Source organism: Thunnus thynnus, chromosome 3 (genome assembly GCF_963924715.1).
Source record: "Thunnus thynnus chromosome 3, fThuThy2.1, whole genome shotgun sequence".
NCBI classification, from domain to species: domain Eukaryota; kingdom Metazoa; phylum Chordata; class Actinopteri; order Scombriformes; family Scombridae; genus Thunnus; species Thunnus thynnus.
The window spans coordinates 6,604,988-6,627,877 of record NC_089519.1 but is presented as its reverse complement, the minus strand read 5'-3'; the positions used below and the strand labels follow the sequence as shown (position 1 = coordinate 6,627,877).

The 22,890-nt window shown below is 39.8% G+C and overlaps 2 protein-coding genes and 1 long non-coding RNA gene across 3 annotated transcripts; all 3 read left to right on the top strand.

Moving 5' to 3' along the window:
* Positions 1–5,765: 5,765 nt before the first annotated feature.
* On the top strand, positions 5,766–8,977 carry LOC137180536 (CMRF35-like molecule 5). The gene is made up of 5 exons (XM_067585928.1): positions 5,766–6,747; positions 7,126–7,308; positions 8,397–8,492; positions 8,615–8,655; positions 8,764–8,977. Exons 1-5 carry the CDS (start codon positions 6,432–6,434, stop codon positions 8,896–8,898), a joined length of 771 nt encoding a protein of 256 aa, XP_067442029.1. The 5' UTR covers positions 5,766–6,431; the 3' UTR covers positions 8,899–8,977.
* A 2,804-nt stretch (positions 8,978–11,781) lies between these two features.
* LOC137176747 (uncharacterized) lies at positions 11,782–15,811 on the top strand. The gene is made up of 5 exons (XR_010925860.1): positions 11,782–11,931; positions 12,027–12,579; positions 12,665–12,706; positions 12,804–12,943; positions 13,747–15,811. It is a non-coding gene; the product is annotated as an uncharacterized lncRNA (long non-coding RNA).
* A 258-nt stretch (positions 15,812–16,069) lies between these two features.
* LOC137176741 (uncharacterized) lies at positions 16,070–20,008 on the top strand. The gene is made up of 5 exons (XM_067582637.1): positions 16,070–16,597; positions 16,687–17,016; positions 17,656–17,697; positions 18,375–18,502; positions 18,629–20,008. The coding sequence occupies exons 1-5, from the start codon at positions 16,531–16,533 to the stop codon at positions 18,950–18,952; spliced, it is 891 nt and encodes a 296-aa protein (XP_067438738.1). The 5' UTR covers positions 16,070–16,530; the 3' UTR covers positions 18,953–20,008.
* Positions 20,009–22,890: the final 2,882 nt, after the last annotated feature.

Below are 22,890 nucleotides of genomic sequence, written 5' to 3'. Positions count from 1 at the left end.
TTATTGATATTTAAGTTTCTAACTCAGACTGCTGAAGCAGCAGCTGAACTTAAAGATCCCCTCCAGACATGTTTTAAGATGTATATAAAATACTCTACTTTGAATCATAATTTGTGTCTGATATGGTTATTTTCACAAATTAAGTTCAATTATCTTGAGAAAATCCTTAAAATGTCATCTTCTCCTTCACTAAAAAATTCGGAATACATAAATATGCAAATATTTTTAATAGAAGTTTAACAGCTAGACTCAAGATCAAGACCTCCTTCGCTGTAAAGTCCATCCTCAGTGTTTGCGCACTGGAGACTTCAAGTTTCCACATCACACGTGTAAGTTGAATATTGGACCACGACTGGCTCCAAAATAGTTGTGATGTCACAAATCCTGCTCGTAGGTACACATCTTAAACTAAGATTTTCATTGAGCGCAGAGAAACTTTCCACTTTCAGCAGATGAATGTGAAAACGGCCTTCTAGTGTCAAACTCTGCACATACATCATTCTGCACAGTGAAGCTCAAACATCCAACTGAGGGAACAAGAAGAAAAACACATTTTTTGGGGGAGGGACTATTAGAATGTATTTTTGCACAGAAAGTGCTTTACAATTTCAAAAAAGACCATATTGGTATTTAAATAAATATTTACAACAGACACAAGAAAAAAATGTTTAAGAATAAGAACAAATCAGGAAATGGAAGCATCAACTAAATGCCTTTGAGAATAGGCAGGTTTTGTGATGAGATTTAAAACTAATCCCCAGAGGGGTTCCATAATCCAGGAGCCAGGACAGAAAAAGCTCAAATGGATTAACAAAGACTCTGGCTTGTGTCCCCTGTCTCTTACATTGGAGACACTTTAGGAAGGGATTAATAACTACGGCAACCAAAAACTGTTTCAATGTACATATGGGCATGTCAGAAATTTATTATATCACGATAAACCCCTTGAGATGTATCATCTCATTTTCAAGGGGGTCCCAAACAAACACTCACACAAAAACACACTCACACAAAACAAATGGAGACCAGACACAATAATATATAACACAACAATGACAAAACAAACAAACAACAACCAAACAACAAAGTAAATAACCAAAAAAAGAGAGTTACAACCTTAGACTAGACACAATAAAAAGAAAATGATCAATCTATAAATAAAGGAACAGTGATAGCATTGGTAAAAACAGGCAATTTGTTTTAAGATTAGAAAACAAAACTTAATTTAAGGTAACTTATTCCAATCAGAAGGAGTTCAAAGCATAAAAGCTTTTTTTTGTTGAGAGGATCTGATCAGAGCATCTTAGTGAATAATTTGACTTATGAAGAACAAAAAAAAAAATCCAGACAGACAATAATGATAGTTAAAGTTAATGCATTTAAAAATAAATTGGTACCAGCGAAATTGACATCTTATATCAAGAGGGAGCTGTCACGAACCGGGCCGCACGGTCATGACAAAGAATGGAGACGCACACAACAAAGCCAATTAATAACCAATTTATTTAAAAAAAGAAAGTAACCTAAGAGAAAATAACCCAACCCAACAATGGCATGTCTAGTCAGTGAGATCAGTAGTGTAGGTGAGTGCATGAGTGGAACAGTGTGTGAATGTATTGTTGTATGGTGCAAAAAAACAAACAAACAAATATCAACCCAAAAGCCAAAAGGTGTCTCAGGGAGGAGAGCACACCAGCAACTGCATTACAAAGGGTTTTTGAAGAGGCACTGGCACCCAGAGACCCAGGTGTTGCCAGTGTTCCTGATGATGCTGCGACACCTACCTCCAGTACCTGCAGAAGCCACAGGCAGACTGGGCAGAGAGGGTCGTAACTTAATATAAGTTGTGAAACACGTCTCTTTCTAACATTAAGTGCAAAACAATGTCTGGAACGATACAGAGCACCAAACACCAACACCAAATTTTACTTTTTTCATGGCATGATCAATGTGTGGTTTAAAGGTAAGTTCAGAGTCAATCCACACACCTAGACATTTAATTTTTTCTACTTTCTGAAGAGATCTACCATCATTACAAGTTATAACCAACGAGTTGGATGTGGAGTTGAGGTTCTGTCTCACACCAAGAAGCACTGAATAGCAGTAATGTGTTAGCTAACAATCACGTTTGTAGAATAGTAAAATCAGATTGCAGGGCCTTTTGAATTTGTGATATAGAAGCTTTTGATGTTTATATAATAGTATCATCTGCATACAGTTGTGCACAACCATCAGAAAAAAGAGTGGGAGATCATTAATAAAAACAGAGAAAAGAAGTGGTCCTAAAGTAGAACCTTGAGGCACACCTCTCTGCTGAGTAAGCAAATCTGACTTATACCGTCTCAAAACAGCACATTGCTTTCTGTTGTGAAGATACAAATTAAACCCCAACAATGCATATTGGGAAAGACCAATAGCATGAAGCTTGTCAAAAAGAAGATAGTGATCCACCTGATCAAAAGCTTTGGTGAGATCAATAAATATTACTTCTGTGACCATGATCAGATGCAGAGAAAACATTGTTAATGAATTTTAAGAGAACAGTAGTTGTGGAAAAGATCTGACAGATCTGAAACGAAATTGATATTGAGAAAGGATATTATTATCATTATTCTTATTATTCTTCTTCGTATTATTATTATTATTAAGGTACTGTGATAATTAAGGCGTAATACTTGCAGATATCCAAATAGCTGGTACTTCACATGTACATAGTGAAAGATTAAACAGATCAGCCAATAGATAGATGAGAATATGAGATACTAATTTAATGAATTTAGTTTCAATCCCATCAAGTCCGGGACCATTGCTCGCTTTCATATCACGAATGGCATTGCAGAAATCAGGAGTTATTGAATGAAAGAAAAAAGAACTTTGATAAGCTGAAATGAAATTAGAAGTCATGTGTATATTGTTAGGAATTAAATTATGACAGACAAAGGAACAATGCTGGAGGAATGTGCATGCAATAAGTGAGGGATCATTCAGTATTGTATCAGCAACTCTCAATTAACTAGCAGAACATTTATCTGATGTATGAAATATGTTTATCATTTTGCTCCAGAACTGTTTAGGATTTTTGGAATTATCATTCAGACATTTTTTATAGTAATCAGATTTAGCAATTCGGACTTGAGTCTGAATTGTCTGTACGTTTCCCAGTCAACATGTTTCCTTGTCTGATAAAATTTTGCCTATACCTAAAAAGCAATATGAGTTTTGAATTGATCCAGGATAAAACTCTGCACTTAACCTTTGACAGTTTCCAGAGAGCATGTTTATCAACCACCTGAGTGAATTCAGCGTAAAAGTCCTAAGCGTTTTGAACATCAGCTATTAACTGGAGTCTTTCCCAATTAATGGCAATTAAGTCATGATTAAACATGGTCCATGTTTAATTTTAACCAATTTTGGAGGGGTTTTAGGAACTTTTATCTTCCACACACATTAAACTGCTGAACGGTCACTGAAGCAATCTGACAAAACACCAGCTTTAAAGATTCTATTTCACCCCCTCGCAGAGGCAACTTGGTAAATCCCTGAACCCTATGTCCCTCCGTGCCAGTATGGGATGCAGAACTTGCGTGGTTTGTCTTGGCTCGGGTACAGTCAGAGCTGTGCAAACCAGCGCTGGAGATGTATCATGTGCAGCAGCCCCAGGCGTACCCTGGACGGGCTGCCGACATCATCCTGAGGAGTGACATAACGCTTCTTTCTGGTACCTAGGCTGTGGACCTCACGCATTGGGTCAGCTGTAATATCTCCTCCACATGTTCCTCTGACAGTCGTGCTGTAATTGTGTGGGAATCCAATACTAGCCCGAGGTAGAGCATCTGCTGGCTTGGCTGCAGGGAGCTCTTGTTGAGGCTGATAGTGAAGCACAACTGCGTGATGTGCTGAATGACCAGCGCTGTGTGGGCTTCCAATTCCTGCCTGGATGTGGCAAGAATTAGCCAGTCTATGTGGATGAGGATTCTTACACCTTTCTCCCTGAGCGCTGGCACCTCCACACATTTGGAAAACGTGTGAAAGGCCAGAGAATATCCAAACATGAGGTGGCAGTATTGATAGCTCTGTCCTCCCATCGCAAAGTGCAGGTTCTTCCTGTGGCGGGGCAGGATGGGGATGTGGAAGTAAGCATTGGTCAGGTCTATGGACGTCATCCAGTCACCTGGCTGGAGGCGCTCCAGAAGCTATCTGACCATCAGCATGCAAAAAGGCCAGTCAAGATGCACAAGTCCAATATAGGCGGCAGTAAGGGCTTGATCCCTCATTGAGCTGGTCATGGGGGAGGGGGGCAGGGAAAATTTCCTTTTGGGGCTAGGCAAGGGTCCCGCCTCTGGCTTAGGTCCACTGTGCACACTCAGAGAAGAAAAAACACTGCGGGGTGTTGTGTCTGGAAAACTGCTCCTCTGTTGTGGTGTTTTGGTCGCCATCTTTGTTTGATTTGAACTATGCAGTTTCTGCAAGAATACTTGGTCATTAATTGAATTCAGGATCAGATGAAAGTTTGTGTAGCTACTGAATCTAGTTGACAGACTTGAGCTTCAGGAGCGTTAAATCATCTTGTTGTATGTGAGTAATGACAAACTTGGTCAGCTAACTGAATGAGCCTAAACTGTTGCAGGCTCGTGTGTAAGGTCTATCTAGATATACTTTAAGCAAGCAATCCAGGTGTGTGTAATAAACAAAACAAACAACAACCACAACAAAAAAACACAATAACACAATAAAATCAAGTTAAATCAATTATGCTTGTACAAAGAACAGGGTCCAGGGCTCCACATTAGGCAATAACAACTTGGCTCATTACTGCAGTAATGAGGAACTTGATAGAAAATTGAATGATTTCCGCTGTGTTTCAGTCTTGCTTGTTTCAGTCTTGCTTGTGTAGTAGGCTGTAACACTGTTAAGGCCTGATGAGGTAAAACTAAGTCTGAAAACTAGCCTGTCTGGAAGAATATGTTTTCATGGTAACTTAGAAAAAACTTGAATCAACTGTATGAAACAAAGTTTTTGAAAATATTCCTGATTTACCCCCTGGCTGCCCACTGACACCCGTGACACAGTCAGCAGACTGCCGGAGTTTCATGCCCTCCAGCCTCATGTACTGTAGATGCACTGAGGCACACAGAGCCAGATGCAAGAGCCTGGACAATAAACATAAACACTCAAGAGTTTCTTCTGTATCGCAGTCATAAACTGGCTCTTCAGAGTGGAGTGAGAGAGTGAAGGGGGCTGGAGAACTACTGTATATTCTTTGTCTTAATAATGTAGCTAAATAGGCATGGTAAAACTGAATCATGCTCATTTACTAATCACACCAGTGGAAGACTGCTGCAAACATTTGCTGCACAATCGCATCTTTGTACCTTTTCTGGATATTAAAAGCACTCATGTTTTATGGCATTAAAGCAGATAATTTGAAGCTGACTGCTGCATTTTGTCTGGTACTGCTGGAACACATTTTTCTTTTAATTACTTTGTTTTTAACTTGGATAAAGGATGGCGATTCTTCATATTGTCATGTTTTGTTGCTTCTCAGGTGAGTTCTGATGTCTTTATAGTTTTATTTATAAAAATTACATTCTAAAATTCATATGTGAATGGGAAGAAATCTTCAACCTTACAATGATATATGAGTTATTGCAAAAATGAATATTATTGTAAACTGCACTGATGATATTCAGCGTGGTGTTTTCTCAGTAAGACACTTGATTGCACACAGAGTGACAAAAATATCAAAACAAGTGACGTCCTGTCTGTATCTTTAATACTGTAACTCTGTCAAATAAAGGAAAAATGAAAAACAATATATATACATATACCATGAAACTATTTCAAAAACAAACAGGAACATAATTATGGGAGTGATCAAATACAGTTGAATGAACTGCTCATTGCACTTAAATCATATAGTATAAAACAAAATTTGATGACCTGCATAAATCAAAATGTCACAAATAATGGCTTTTTAACTGAACCCAATGGTGTAAGGACACATTTCAAACTGAATCAAGATCAAACTTGCTTTTTTACCTTTTTTTCCATGTAAGTTTAAACCATAAACTATACTTTTAACCAAAAATGTCTGAATATGTAGAGAAAAAGGACAACACAACTTCTGTGGTTGTGTAGAATTGATCAAATTAATTAAAGCTGACAGTGGAATGAATACTATAAAAGTTCAAGTTTTGCATGACGTTTTCTACTTTCTAAGTTCTAAGATCCAAACCAGAGTGTCATAAGGATGTTTTAATAATTAAAAAGAAATCACTGTCTGCATCACTTCTCAAACTGTACTATTGTGTTCATTTGATACACAGTTTATCCACATTTCAACATTTGATCTCAGTGTACATAATGATTGTAGTCAAAAGTAACAGGGCCCTTTGTGTTATACTGCAGCTGTATGTGCAGAGGCTACACCAATGCTGGAAGTAAGTGGCCATGTTGGAGGAGAGGTCATTATCCACTGCTCTGGTAGCTGGTCCACAAACAACTGCACCAGCAACATGTACTTCTGTAAAGGAGTGTGCTCCAGAGAAAACATTCTCATTCAGACTGAGAGGAAGACATCTGCTGTCACTCAACGAGGGAGATACAGCATAGAGATCAGCAGAGGGGATGGAGTCTTCAACGTGACTATAAAGAGGCTGAAGAAGGCGGATGCAGGGGGATATCACTGTGGGGTGGAGGAAAACTTTAAAGCCTTGTACCAGAAGGTCAATCTCAAAGTCCTAGATGGTAAGTTTTTGGTTAGAATCCTTTTAGATTTGTTCATAAAATTTACCGCAGATATTAGGAAGTTTTGGATATTAATAAACAGTTCAGGATGGGTAATTTTGAATCAAACAAACCTAACAATGTCAACTGAATGTCATTAAAGCACCTTAACATCACAGCACTGACCCCACCAGTATTTTCGTGTAGCTGACAATGTGAGAATGTTTGTTTTGCTCAGAAACCCTGAATTATTATATGCACTGTACATCTTGTGATGCCTTCTCTTCTCCACTAAGGCACAATATCACATGAGCAAACACACACACACACACACACACACACACACACACACACACACGCTATTGCTCACCAGTCATCCCCCGTCCTGTTCTCTCAAAGCGTCTACTGTTCCTCCTGGATCTCCCTCCTCCACTACCACCCTGCAGACCGAGACAGAAACTCTGCCCCAAGGCAGCTTCCCATCCAGCGCTGAACCGTCACCAGCAGCAGCAGTAACGCTGTCTGCTACAGACGAGAAAACAAACCAGAAGACAAACCAGAAGGCAGCAAGGACCCTCACAGGTACTTGTTACAAGCATGCTATATTTTCCTATAGCTTGGTTTGGTTAGTGTACCAAAGGATAAAATCTTTTAAAACTCTTATCTTTCAATTTAAGGGCAGTACTCATGAAAAAGGCTCCACTTTATCAAATGATATCACTGGATTGCTTTCTTACCACATATTTAAATACATTTATTTGTTTATTCTTAATCTTTGCCACATTGATTGATCTAAAATCAATCCACGAAAATTTGCAAAAGGCCTAAAAGACATCTGATGTGTAATGGTGACAAAGATATCATTTTACTGACAGGTCGCTAACTATTATTAAGATTTGTCTGGTAGTTAGATGTGCATAATATATAGAATTAAAATTGATTAAAAGGAAATGTATTATTATTATTATACAATAACAATATGTGTTTACATAGAGCCTTTCTTTATAATACACGGTGCTATAGAAGTGAAAGCAATAACACTGAAAAACAGTAAGAAAAACACAATAAAAGCTCCAATAAAATCACACATAACTACATAAAACTAAAGCACATAAAAAGATCACCTAATAAAATATTTATTTAAAAAAAAATCAAAAGTAGGTTTTCAAAAGAGATTTGCTTTTGCTGACTATTTTGGCTGAGATTAGAATATAATGTATTGCAGTAATCCAGAGACAAAAATCAGGGGTTTAACTACTTTTGCTAGGTTAGCTTCAGAAAGGAATGATACTGCTCACCTGAGGAAAGGAGGATTTACAGTGGCTTTCGCTTGTCCACTTGAAATCAAGTCTGAGTTTAATAGCGCACTTAAATACTGAGCTGAGGACTTAACATAAGCTGATAGGCTTCCAAGTTTATCCTGGAGTAGTAGTTTGTCTTTGGAAGGAAAACCAAATAAAAAACCTCCTTCGCATACTGATTAAGTCAAAATATCTGCTGTGAAAAGGGTCTATTACAACATATCATTATACAATAACTCCCAGAATGCAGATTACATGTTTCAGACTGAAATTAAATGTAAGAATGAGAAGCTCACTCATGTTACTGTCTTTTTTTTTTCTAATTCTGACACAACAATTGAGCCTCAAGATGGATATGATTGTTTGCAGATACCACAGTGGTCATCATAGTTTCGGTGAGCCTGGCTCTGCTGGTTTGTGCAATTATCCCTCTTATATTCTATGGACACTGGCGCAGTAATGCGGGTGAGTTGACACACATGCATCCATACATGTGCACACACACTACTTTCACCCCACAATGTGAACACAGAGCAGGCTCATGTTTGTGTGCACTCAAACATTGAATGAATCTTGTTAATTGTTAGTTTCAGAAGGTCAGAATGGAAATGAAGCAGACAAGGGTGAAGTAAGTGTTATTATTGACCTATTTTCATTTTGATTAAGTACTCATCTCTAATGAGAGTTCACTGCTTGGATGAAAGTAGTCTTAATGATGATTCTGATTTATTCGCAGGGGGATTACTCTGAGGAAACTGCAGTGGTGAGGCTGCAGTCTTTAGAACCCGATGTTGACCCAGAGTCCAGTGCTCAGGATGCTTCCCAGTACGCCGCCATCTACCAGGCACTTGATCCCAAAACTCTGGACTGAGTAGGCTTTCTCTGCTGAGAGATCATCTCTGTCTTTTCTCTGTATTTGAAATCAAATAAAGGACACGTGTTTGAGTATATTTCTGTTTGAGTGCATGTTCTTCACATTTGATATGTGAGATGACAAATCTGATGTGTGATGCAGACAAGATGCTGAGACATCGGTAAAGAAAGGAAAAGGAAATCTGCTCCTGTAATGACATAACGATATGTTGTGTGCACAGAAAATGTCCCATAAAAAACACTGCATAGAGACCTGCAGGGACCTGCGTAGACCTGCAGAGGGTGCTATACACAGTTATAATTCAACATGTCCACTGTTGAGTCAGGCAACCATCTCTCAAAGCTCCATGACCAAAATGTCTTTCTCTTGTTGCAATGTCAATGCGGTCAACAGGATCTGAAGACAGAGTGACCTCTTCATATTGTTGTTTGCACACAAATGTACACACAGACACACACACTGTACATTTCACACACACACACACACACACACACACACACACACACACACACACACACACACACACACCAAACTAACACTAACTTCTTACACCAGAATACAGCACAATGTCATACTGTACATGACATTGTTGCTGCGTGATTAAGATTATGATTTGTTTCGATGATCAATCAATCAATTTTATTTATATAGCACAGTCAAATGCAATTCAAAGTGCTTCACAGGTGACTGACAAATACACAGGGTGGTAAATATGGATAATGCACACCAAAATACAAGTAAAATGCCAAAAATTAGAATAAGAAAAAGATTTAATAAAACCTACTTTAAATTAAATTAATTTAATAAGACAACAATAAAAGATAACTAAATGGTACAAGCAATAAAAGACACAGGTCAAAATAAAATTATAAAATTATAAAACAATACATAATATAAATTGATGTCAATATAACAGTAAAATGTCTATAAAAACATAATAATAATATAATAAGTAAAACTATAAAATAATATCACATTACATAAAAGCCAGACTAAACAGAAGGATTTAAGTTTACATTTAAAAATATGAATATTTTCAGCTCCTCTCAGATCCTCTGAAGGCTGTTTCAGTGGCTTGGAGCGTAACGGCTGAAAGCAGCATCAACAAAGTATCTGAGAGGCAGTCTGATGCAAGACCATGTAATGCCTTATAAACTGATAAAATAATTTTAAAATCTATGTGAAAAACATGCAACCAGTGCAAAGACTTTAAAACAGATGCCCTCCTTCTGGTGTTAGTCAGCAGTATTCTGGATTAATTGTAGCTGATTCATTGTAATGATAAGCTTCAGAAAGCTCATTTTGGGAAAGGAAGTGATTATAACAAGATTGGTTTTCATGTGAAATTAATGTAATGAGTTTCATAAGTTCAGTGGCCACATTGTTAATCACACCTCTATTTTTGGGATGCTCAAGTTCCCTGAAGTGTTGTTGCTTGATCTTGGTGCAAAGTCTTACAACCACAACTCTGTAACTCAACCACAATGACTCACATCTGTACTGTTGCCTTCGTGAGCCTCCACGTCTGCCACTTGTGCTTTAAATGACAACGTAGACATTTTCTGCTGTTCACACGTATATATAGTGCAAGTTAAGAATAGATTAGATTCAACTTAACTGTCATTGAACAAGTACAAGTACATAAGAACAAGATGAGTTGGCATCTAACCAGAAATGCAAATTAGGCATTAAGTGGAGTATTTTGGTGAAGGAGAAGTACGCATTGATTGACGTAGTAGTTGTAGGCCTGCACAGTAATATATATATATATATATATATATATATATGTGTGTGCAGGTTATGAAATAAACAGTGTTGAATGCTGGTGTATGAAATATATAAACAGGTTGTAAATGAACAGTGAGTGCTAATGCTTGGAATATAAGGCTCAAACTGTAAGTTATTGGCCACATAAATTTGAACCCACATTTAAAAACATTAATAACTTACTTTTAGATGTCCTATATCTAAATGTTGTGTTATCAAGACTTGTGAGTTTAAATCACTTAAAACTTTAAAAACATGTCAAACTGTTTGTAACAGCAACACTTCATGGTAAGGGAAACGAAAAAGCATGAATTCAATCATGACATTCATAATAATAAGTTAATGAATGCAACAACTAAGGTATTTTAATCATCATGATTTCCGAGTTTATTACGTTCACATCTTCTTCATAGCTAAAGTCTGCAGTTAAAGGGAAAAATCTGACTAGTCACAGTAGTGCACATGTATTCTGTTGAATTCTAAATATATTAAGGCATGCACGAGATACTGTTAATTCTTGTACATCCCTGATAATTCATGAGATATTACATGAATTTCTTTTTCATGTGTGAATTCATGATAATTCAATCTAGAGTAGCTGCTGATAGAAACCTTTTCTGTGTTCTTTATGCCATTTAGTGCCTGTATTTGTGCACTTATTGAGTATTTACATTACATGTGTTAATACGTTTTAACACCTGCTTAAAACAGCCATGACAAAGCAACTGCAACATTTCAGTATCAACGTGAACTGTATCAAGTTGTATTGACACACATCTAACTCTAATTGCTGACTGAAGTATCAGTAGTAATGGTGAAGACTGAGTGGTTGTAGTTGTAGTAGTAGTAATAATAATAATAATAAAGTGTATGTAGGTGAATTTAATTTCCTGCTTTACTTTTAAGTTACAATTACCTGTATTGCAAGATACACATAAGGATTTGTACAATGTGCAGGGATACTGAAACTGGGTGTAGGCGTGCATCAGGGACAGCGCCCCTCTCACTTCACCTTTGTCTCTTCTCTTGGCTTCATGGCTGCCTCCTACAGCCCCAGACTCTTGTTTGTGAACAGTCAAAACCACAGGAAGAACATAGATGGTTAGAGTGCTTATTGATATTCTCTTTCATTTGCAAGAGGCTGTGCAGTGGTAGAGGTGGTGATTCAATGTGCAGAGCCTGCAGAGACTATACTCAGAAGAAGAACTAACTACAAGGCTATCAGAATGAAGACCTTTTATGTCTTCTACTGTCTTCTATACGGTAAGTGTGCTTATAAACAGTTTCCATTCATTTATCTATACATTCAGTTAACTGAAAGATGCCTTAACTCCTGATTCATGATGTCATTTTGGCAGCTACATGGACAGAAGGGGCGGATATCCATGAGGAGGGATTCGAGTGGGGAAAGCTCTCTTTCCAGTGCTCGCACAACTTTGCATGGAAAAACAATAAGTACTTCTGCAAGGATCCATGCAAAACCAATGAGGATATACTGGTTACTGTAAAATCTGGTGGAAGAGCAGAGGCAGAAAGGATAAGATTGGTGGACTCGGGCAACGGAGTCTTCAACGTTACCTTCAATCCACTCCATCTGTCAGACGCGGGGAGATACTGGTGTGCAGTGGACAGGCCTGGTTTTGATACATTCACTGCAGTATACCTTACTGTAAAAGAAGGTATGTGCATGATGTTATTGTTATTCTTATCTTGAATTGCCGTAGATTCATCCTTAAACTGATTGGTATTACATTGTGTTTGTGCATTCATGAATGCACATTCTCCATACAGCTGTTGCAAATGACACAACAACTGTCATACTTGATGTTTCCTCCACATGGACGTATCAGAATATTTCCAGCTCAACACCACTGATATCTCAAATGGACACCAGTACAAATGCTTCAATAGGTAGGAAGAAAAAGTCATAGAGTTTCACCTTTATGATAATAAATAATAGATGAGTAAACTTTTCATATTCTATCCCACCTTATAGCCTCAAACTTCACTGATGGAGGAAAAAACAGCATCAGTGCAAGTGAGTTGGTATAGTTGGTGCACAAATATCAGCTGGTGACGGATACTTATTGTGTTTTTTTTAAATTATTGAGCCATCTGTCCTTTTTTTTGGTCAGGCACTGTATTGTATGCTACTGCCGGGGCTGTTATCATGCTCACAGTCTTGGTGGTGGCAATGAGCTTCAGGAAATGCAGAAAAAAACAGAAACAGCAACAAGTTTGCTCCAACAGTACGGATCACGTCAGTAACAGAGAGGTATGGATCAATATAGAAACTGGATTGATATGTCAGCATGGCTCTTCAGAGCACAACAGTCTTCCTAGAGAAACATGACGACTGTGTTGACAGCGAATTAAATAAATCTGACGACGATCAAGTTTCTTTTCCTGGTTTCAGAGGTCATGTATGTGTGGAGAGGAGTTTCCCAAAAGTCAATCACACCACATTTGTTTGTATTTCGAACCTATGGTGAGTTTGAATGAAGATGCCTTAAAACCTCAAGGAGTGTGTTGCATTAAAGGAATAGTTTGACATTTTGGGAAATACACTTATTCGCTTTCTTGACGAGCATTAGATGAGAAGACTGACACCACTCTTATATCTCTTTGTTAAATACGCAGCTGCAGCCAGGACATGGTTACCTTAGCTTAGCATAAAACAAACAAAATGATTTTGTGCAGTTCAGTTTTGGGGAACACTATATGGGTCAATCATTTTCAAATGATTTCCAAGAAGCTTCCTGATAGAACTATGTATTTGGTACTAATTATAGGGAAATAGAGACTGTATTCAATTCGTGCCTTATGAAATTATTATGAAGGGAATGTGGACATATAAAACAAAGTGTTGCTCGTCTTTTCAATTTATATTTTCATTATTATTTTCTGATATTCCATTTTGCAGTGCATCATATTTACAGTGCAAATTTCACACTAGATCAGTAAACTTTATGTGGCATCTATAAGTTTCACTGAGTATACAGACACAATTCAAGTAAGTGTAGTAAAAAAGCAGAGCACACAAGAACCTGCTGATTACTTTTCTTCACTGTCCAACAGGCCGACTGTGAGCGCGGTGAGACTTGGGAGGAAGTCCGATCCATTAAAAATCTATCTGAGAAGAAACAGGATCCACCAACATCTGCATCCACAGCAGCCGATTGTAGCATACCCTTTCATATCTATGAAAACATCTGCTGTGACAAAGATACCGCCTATTCCAACTACTCAGCCAGAAACATCCAAGACAAGCATGACGCCAGCCCTAAGATCTACATCAAACCGTTGCCACCTATAATATCTCAAAGGCCCGGTGATGACTGTCTAAGAAAACACACAAATAAAGAGAGCTGTACCAGTAAAGTGTCGACTTGTCACTCGAGATCCTGCTGTGATTCGGCTGAATCAAGGCCCAGATCACTTTGGTTTGGTCTGGATTTATCAGGAACAATCTGAGTTACTCTCAAACTTGGTATGATGTTCATGGAGGTGTTACCTCTTATACTCTCCAGATATATCTAAGTGACATTATCTGTCACTTTGAACTACATTTTTTCCCCTTTACACAGGCAGGCTGAGGGGTGTAGACAGATTCTGTCTTTGTTTAGATTTTGTTTCTGTCCGCTTGCCAAAAGAGAGACAATTTTACTTTTAACTTTAAAAATGGCATCTTTCCTAGCTGTTGTTTTGCAGAATTACTTTCCTTTCTTTTGAATATTTTTGCTTTAGTGATGACAGTCCAAGCTCAGATATATGGTTGTATACAATAACAGCAATATAATACCACAGCTCTGATTAAAATGTACCTTTATGAAACTTAAAATGTTCAATTGTTTGCTGAAACTGCTATCGTTGATAGACGTGTTGATTTAAGACTTAAATAACTTCTTTTAAGACTTTTAAGTGCTGTAACATCACAGTGTTCTTGCAGTGGACTGCACTTTTTGATAAGGAGTTTTTTGTAAAGCACTTTGAGCTGCATTAGCTCTGTTGATGGCATTTTTTTCTACCTGTATGCGCAAAAAAACAATGGTCTCTCTGCATTCTCAAAGAAATGTAATATTTTCAGTTTCAAAAGTGTGATTTCACTGCTATTGTACATTGTAATGTACATGTGTTCCTGTAATGTCTATCCTCTGTATGTGGCTCAGTGTGTGTGAGGTCCAGGTATTCCTCACGTTGTGGGGACGTAAATCTGTCTACACAGTCATGTGGTGGGGACTCTCTGGGATTATGTGGTCGTGGATGAATCAACGCAATGTCCTCCTCTGACAAAAGCAAGTGTGTGCGTGTTTGTAAATGACTGACTGGACCTGGTTATGTCATGATGCATACACACACTCTATGTATTCAGTTAGTGAGACCATGGGGAGAGAGAGAGAGCTTTAACCATTTTTGGGCTGATGCGTCTGTGTGTAAGATTTGAAAAGATTTGACTTTGGCGACACTCAGTGGTCATTTCAAAAAACAAAACGTGGCAGACAGCAACGTACACTGTCCCACCGAATGTCCCACTGAATGAGTGTTTCCTGCACATCACTGCAAAACTGTGAAATATACTGCACTGTGTGTACTATCACGCTGATGTATAATTCAAAATAAGAAGATGTTTTAGGCCTAGTTGCTTGCATAATATATATCTAAAGACAGACTTACTGAATTTTAGAGTAATGAAATAATGGAGGAAAAATTGAAATTTGGGAATGCCGAAGAGGGAAAGGCTTCAGGAGTGCAATTTAGAATAAAGGGTCAAGTCTAGAGGTCAGTTACAATCCTGATTTAACTTTTGCTGAGCTCCATTTTTGACCTGAATGTTTGAATCTAAGACACAAGTTAGATCCTGATGTAGTATTGCCGCTTGTTGTTCTTACGCAGATCAGATATTAATAATGCATGTTAAGATACAGACACCACTTTTTGATGAAGAATATTTTATAAATTGTTTATTCATAGTAAGTGTGAGCGTTTTTCTTTTTCTGTCCTTTTTTTTGGCTACTTGAAGGAAGTGAAACACACTGTAAACACAAATGAATCTGTAGTATAAAGTTGCTATGGTAAACAAATACAACTGCTTATTTACACATAAAGCAGACACAGAGAAATTTAAGTATTAATTTAGAGTTATGTTTCAGTCAATCTAATAAATTAATAAAAGACTCCAATATTCACTCTCCTTTTAAATCTGTTTTGGTCACCATCTACTATATCTGGCTCCTTAGCTGCTAAATGCTCCATTATGTTCACCAACTAACTGCTAATGTCTCCGTCTGCGGTTTAATCCTGCAGTTGGTTTATTAAAGAAAACTTAGACAGCTATAGCAATAAAAACAGCAGTATTGATTGGTGCAGATTTAATTGCTTTAATAAATCACTCATTGATGCTTGTAGATCAATAATAATAGCATTTGGGTTAGTACATCATGGAAAATCCCTGTGGCTGCTGTACCAGACAGCAAGTACTGATGTGAGGCACAAGTACAGTCGGCCTATGTGATCACTAAGGTGGACTACACAGGAGGATGGGATTGTCTTAAAGGAGTCAGTTCAATTTGCACTATTTTCTTAACTAAAGAAAAAACAGTAATATACTGATGTGCATGGTGTAAAAAAGAGTTTATAAAGACATAGATAGGTCACTTTTTGAGTAACACAAGCAGTGATTTCACTTTCATAGGTTGAGTGTTATGTGTGGGCAGCGTCATTCATGAAAGAGGAAGAGGTTTAAACTCATCAGCCTGAAAGCACCTGATTGAACACACAGACACGATCTTCAGTCCAGATTGCTGCCTCATTGTGTATCTAGGGGAGAATCTAAGAGTGTGGACTGAAGGAAAAGTTGGAGTGATGGGAGCGTCCTGGATCTCATGGAGAACAACTCTAACTGCCATCATTACCATACTACAAATCCCAGGTGGGCTGTGTGCTTTTGCTTTGAGTTAAACTGCTTATTGAAACTTATTGAACAATTTTGCAACTAATACAGTTTATTCTGACTGACAGCCCTGATCGGTGTCAAAACCTCAGCTGTCATCGGTTTGGAGGGTCAAAGATTTGACTTCAGATGTGAATATCCACACGACAAGCAGAATAATGCAAAGTATTTCTGGCATGTTGTTGACAACATACCCTCTGATGACCTGATATGGACCAACAAACACGACCAGTTGGTGAGGAAAGGACGTTTCTCTCTGTACGACAACACCACCGGAACCTTCTTCATCGTCAGCGTCGATAAACTCGTCCCAGTGGATAGTGGGACGTACTGGTGTGGGGTGGATGTCAGCGACCTCCGAGATCATATCAGTGTCATACAGCTGAATGTTTCCCGAGGTACAGTATATCATGTTACAGTATCACAGGATCATAATATTAACAGTTATAAAATATGTGGCTTTCAGTAATGCATATTATATTCAAATGAATATCACAAAATCTGATATCTGGTTAATGATTACTTTCATAGGTCGCTTACAAGAGAAATACTATAGTTTCTCAGACTATTTGTGGTGCTAAATCAGGTAACAGGACGAATCAGAGTGCTCTGACAACTGGAAAATATCACATTTTGTCCTGATATGTCCACCTGGTGATTGTGATCTAAAAAATGTCTCAAACAAACTCTGAATAAACTCATAAACTCAATAAATTCAATTCAATTGTATATATATACAACCGAGGTTATATCATGGGACTTTTTCTCATAGGGCAGGTCTACACTGTACTGTAAATGAGAACTAAGTAGAATTACTTTCACCACACATGTTCCTCTTCTGAACTTTCTTTTCTGTAAAAATGCTGCAGCAATTATACTATTAAACTAATTATTGTTTGGTTTCCTTCAACAACAGCAACCCCCCCAGAAAATCTCATACATTACAGTAAGATCTATGTAACTAGACAGTACATCAGGCTGCTCTGTGTGTATTTATTTGTGTTTACCTAAATACTTTGTGCTCTTGTCTTTTCCAGTAACTGTAACACCAATCTCACAAGAGAACATCAGAGTAGATAGTAAGTGACGTGTGTGTGATGTGTGAAATTGGTATGTTTGTGGAAAATGAGTGTACAGCCAAGTTAGCAGCTCTGTTGGGCTGTAATGAGACATTGACTGCAGTGTTTTGAACTAAACGATAACATGCTCACAATGACAGTGCTGACATGCTGATATTTAATGTTTATCATGTTCATTATCTTAGTTTACCATGTTAGCATGCTAACTTTTACTAATTGGCAATAAACACAACAGCTGAGGTGGATGGTAATGTCATGACTTTTGCTGATGTTTGGTCATAAACCCAAGTATTGGACAAAATTTTGACCTAAAAATAGTGCTATATGAAAAATGAAGGGATCACCAAACTTATTATGATTCATCACGAAGAGGACAGAAATGTCTATTCAAAATTTCATAGCAGTTTGTTCAGTAGTTGTTGAGACATTTCACTCAAAACCACAAATGTCAACCTCATGGTGGTGCCAGAGGAAAAGGCAGGGACCTCCATATCTTCCTCTGTGGACCAATAATGTTTTACAAAATTTTATTGCAAACCATTGAATGATTATTGAGATATTTCAGTCAATCAAACTGGTGGACTAACAAATTGGCATCCCTTTAGCCTGGCTAAAGTTTGTATGTGTGTGAGTTAATCCTCAGCCGGCTGATCATCAGTTGTCGTTCTCTCCTGCAGTGCATAACCTGCCGCTGTTTCTGACTGCAGTGATGTGTGTGGCAGCGCTGCTGTTTGTGTGTCTCTTTACACTTTGTCTTCTGCTGGCTGTTAAACACCGGAGATCAGGCCCACGCCAGAATAGAGAGGTTTGTTCAGAAACCTTTTTTTGTCTGATGGAAATAGCACATTGTCCAGTGAATCATTTTGCATAGAGAAAATAATATGATCTCTCATGTAAGTTCACCGTCATCAGGTTTCTGCTCATCCCACAGACATCATCTGACTACGAGGCAATGACACCTGATGTAAGAACTGAACTTGAACTTCGCTGCGGCTGTTCAGATCCAGACTGTGCTGATCTTTCAGCTTCATCACCGCCAAAACCTGACCTCTGCGCCCACTTCACAACAAAGCAGCGGGAGTCTACTGTCTCTTTCGGCCTTGATGAATACGCAGATGTGGATGTGTCAGGTAACATCTGCCAGTACCAACAGCTGGATCTCAGCCGGTTAGAGGAACACGTCTATGACAGCCTTCATGGAAACAACGTCCCCAAAGATGGACCTCTGGCAGTCAAAGAGAAGATTAACTGTTGATATGACTGTTTCAGGATAATTCCAGGCTTATTATAACTTTTTAGTCATCATTTCATAATTTTAATGTTAACCTATATTTTTCAACTTGCCATGTTCCCAGATCTCACCAATTAACTTGACGAATAAAGTCTTGAAATAAAGAGTTAGAGGGATGCCAATTCAAGAGTTAATGACTCAGGATCTTTAATAAGTCAAGTAGTTATAGTGTTATTTTTGCTGTTTTTTTCCTAGAGGAAAATGTATATATGTACTGTATATATGTATGTGTTTTCAATGGCACAAACAAAATAAAAAGACTCAAAAGAGAGATGCTACAGTCTGAGCAGGAATCTCTACTCAAGCCATCAGATTTAAGTCCACCAAGAAGACTGGATGATGTAACCACAATCTTACTCAGCTTTATTGTATATTTCATCAAAATAAACCAAGTGGTAATGTCTAAGGGTGTCCTCGCATTAATTATTTACCTGCCTGAGACCTCTTACACTTTCACTGTGAGACATGTGAGAGATAGTAGAGACTTTCTCATTGCTCTCACATGTTCTAAGTGGTTTTGGAGAGAGATGTAGACAGAGGAAACTGGCTAAACATAGGAAGTGTGACAACAAAGAGGAACCTCTGACAATGAGTTGACACTCATTTAGAGAGGATTACAAAGGTGTAAAAACTGGGTGTGAAAGAAAAGGCAAGTGACAAGTAAAGACGCACAAATCATAAGACCATGGAGATCTGGCGGTGAGTAGGAGGTTGCACCCCATATTTAAGCAGACCTCCTGATGAATGGCAGCTGTTCGCCCGACTCCCGCACACCTGTCTCCACTTCTGCAATTAGAACCCAGAGAGAGACACACACACACACTAGGAGGAGGCAGAAGTGGAGGGCATTGCCTCACAAGCGACTCGATCTCCCAGGTGATGGCGGCAATGACGCAGGTGGGTGGCAGGATGGGGTCTGGAGTGGGACTAGTCTCCTCGATGGTGAACTGGCGTGACAGGACATCGGGATTGATGTTACAGGAGCCTGGACGGTAAGTGACGGAGAAGTTAAATCTGCCAAAAAAATAGAGCCCACCTTGCTTGCTTAGCCGCTTAGCTGACTGGATGTAGGAGAGGTTCCTATGGTCGGTCCAAATAACGAAGGGTTGGTTGGAACCCTCCAACAAATGACGCCACTCCTCCAAGGCCAGCTTAACTGCAAGAAGCTCCCTATTGCCAATGTCATAATCCCTCTCAGCAGGAGAGAGTCTACGAGAGAAAAAGGCACAGGGATGGAGTTTATTATCGGCAGAGGAACGTTGTGATAGGATAGCGCCCACCCCAGTGTCAGAGGCATCCACCTCTACCACGAACTGAAGGGCAGGGTCAGGTTGGACAAGGACTGGAGTGGAGAGGAAGCGGCGCTTGAGCTCCTTGAAGGCCGCTTCAGCCTCAGGCATCCACCGGAAGGGAATGGAGATGGAGGTGAGAGCAGTGAGTGGGGCAGCGATGCGGCTATAATTCCGGATGAACCTCCGATAAAAATTAGCGAACCCCAGGAACTGTTGCAGTTGCTTGCGGTTGGTGGGTGCTGCCCACTCTGACACAGCGGAAACCTTGGCGGGGTCCATCTGCACCTCTCCTTGTGTGATCACGTAGCCTAGGAAAGACACTGTGGGGACATGGAACACATACTTCTCTGGTTTGACATAGAGTTTGTTTTCGAGTAAGTGTTGGAGTACCTGCCGTACATGATTCTCATGCTCCTCAGGGGACTGGGAGAAAATCAGGATGTCATCCAGATAGACGGAAACGAAGCGGTTGATCATGTCTCGGAAGACATCATTAACTAGAGCCTGGAAGACAGCAGGAGCATTAGTTAATCCAAATGGCATGACAAGGTACTCAAAGTGCCCCAGAGGTGTGTTGAAACCTGTCTTTCATTCGTCCCCCTCCCGGATACGGACAAGGTGGTAGGCGTTCCGCAGGTCCAGTTTGGAGAAGATGGTGGCTCCATGGAGGGGGGCAAAAGCAGAACTGATAAGAGGCAGAGGGTATTTGTTTTTTACAGTGATGTTGTTTAAGCCACGAAAATCAATGCATGTTCTCAGGGTCCCATACTTCTTACCTACAAAAAAGAAACCAGCACCCACCGGAGAAGATGAAGGTTGAATTATACCTGCGGCCAGAGAGTCCCATATATACTTCTCCATCGCCTCCCGCTCTGGCCGGGAGAGGTTGTACAGCCGACAGCAGGGAAGAGGGGCCCCGGGCAGGAGGTCAATAGCACAGTCATATGGGAAGTGTGGTGGCAGGGACAAGGCAAGATGTTTACTGAAAACTGGGCCCAGATCATGATAAATCTTTGGAACAGTGGAAAGATCAGGAGGCTCTGGCAGGGGCAATGACTCTGTGATGGCAGGGGCTGAGGCAGAATGCAAGCAGTTAGAATGACAGAAAGTACTCCAAGAGGTGATCTTACACGTGGTCCAGTCTATATGTGGGTTGTGGGTCTTGAGCCAGGGATAGCCGAGCAGCAGAGGAGTGCGAGGACAGTCAAGGCCTCCAGAGCAGAATCGAGGGGCTCCGTCTCGATCCCTAGTTGCATGGCCATGTTGCGGTCAATCAAACTCTCATTGGCTCCTGAATCAATGAGAGTTTGGAGATGTAATGACTGGGTGCGCCAGCAGATGGTGGCGTTGAGTAGTGGCCGAGAGGGAGATGATCTGGCTGCTCGGCTCATCAGTATATCTCCCACTACTGATGAGCCGACTCTTTTACTGGGCGCGTTGGACAGGTGGAGATGAAGTGACCAGCTTGGCCGCAATACAGGCAGGACTGGGAGTTCATATGGTGAGCCCTCTCCTCTGCACTCAACTGGGCACGGCCCAGCTGCATGGGCTCCAGCTCGGCGCAGACTGTGACGACACGGCCGGACTCAGGAAGACACAGAAGTGGACGCCGAGAAGCAACCGATGGGGGAGGGGAAGGATGTTGAGTACGGGCGGACTTCTCCCTGCGGTGCTCCCGAAGGCGGTTATCCACTTGGATGGCAAGGGCTATGAGCTGGTCAAGGTCGGGAGGGTCGTCACGGGAGGCTTCACGCTGTCATTGAGGGAATCCTGGAATACGCCCTGTAGTTCCTCGTCATTCCATCTGCTCTCCGCAGCAAGAGTCCAGAACTCGATGGCAAACTCGGCTACGCTGCGGGAGTCCTGGCGGAGGGAAAGGAGGCGCTTGGCTGCGTCTCCACTCCTGCAATTAGAACCCAGAGAGAGAGACACACACACACCCACTAGGAGGAGGCAGAAGCCATTAGGTTTGGCAACCACTGTTTAAGTCTTAAAAATTTAGGTTGAGATGAGGCTTTGCATATGACAATATATATTGTGTGATGATAGAAAAATGTTTTCATTTCATATTATGCTCTATTGTTTATCTTTTTGCAAATGACACTCTTTAAGGTAACATTTTTTGTCATTCGGAGCATGTCCATTTTTTGCGCGGATTACATTAATAAATTACTGTTCATGGCTTTTTATTTGCGAAACTGTTATTGCACTTAAAATAACATAAAAAGTTTAGTTGTCGTCAACTCTCCACCGCTGTCTGTCCTGCTGCGCTGCACATACACGCCCCGCCCCCACTGAGAAGAGAAGAGAAGAGAAGAGAAGAGAAGAGAGGAGATGTCATTTATAGTCGCACTACTCTCCTCTGCTCTCTATGGCTCACCACGGGTGGAGCTGAGCCCTCCGTGTGTGTGTGCTGCACACACAGGAGAGACACTGAACCAGGTAAAGTACTCGAGTTAACGACAACTACACTCGTTACATTACTGTAAGTGCAAGAAAAGCTTTTGGTCATATCTTCTAGCCCTAGTCTGAGTCTGAGAGTGCAACTAGTGAGGGTATAAATCAGATTAAGAGTTGACCTTTGTTGCTCTCTGTGTGTTTTGTGCAGGG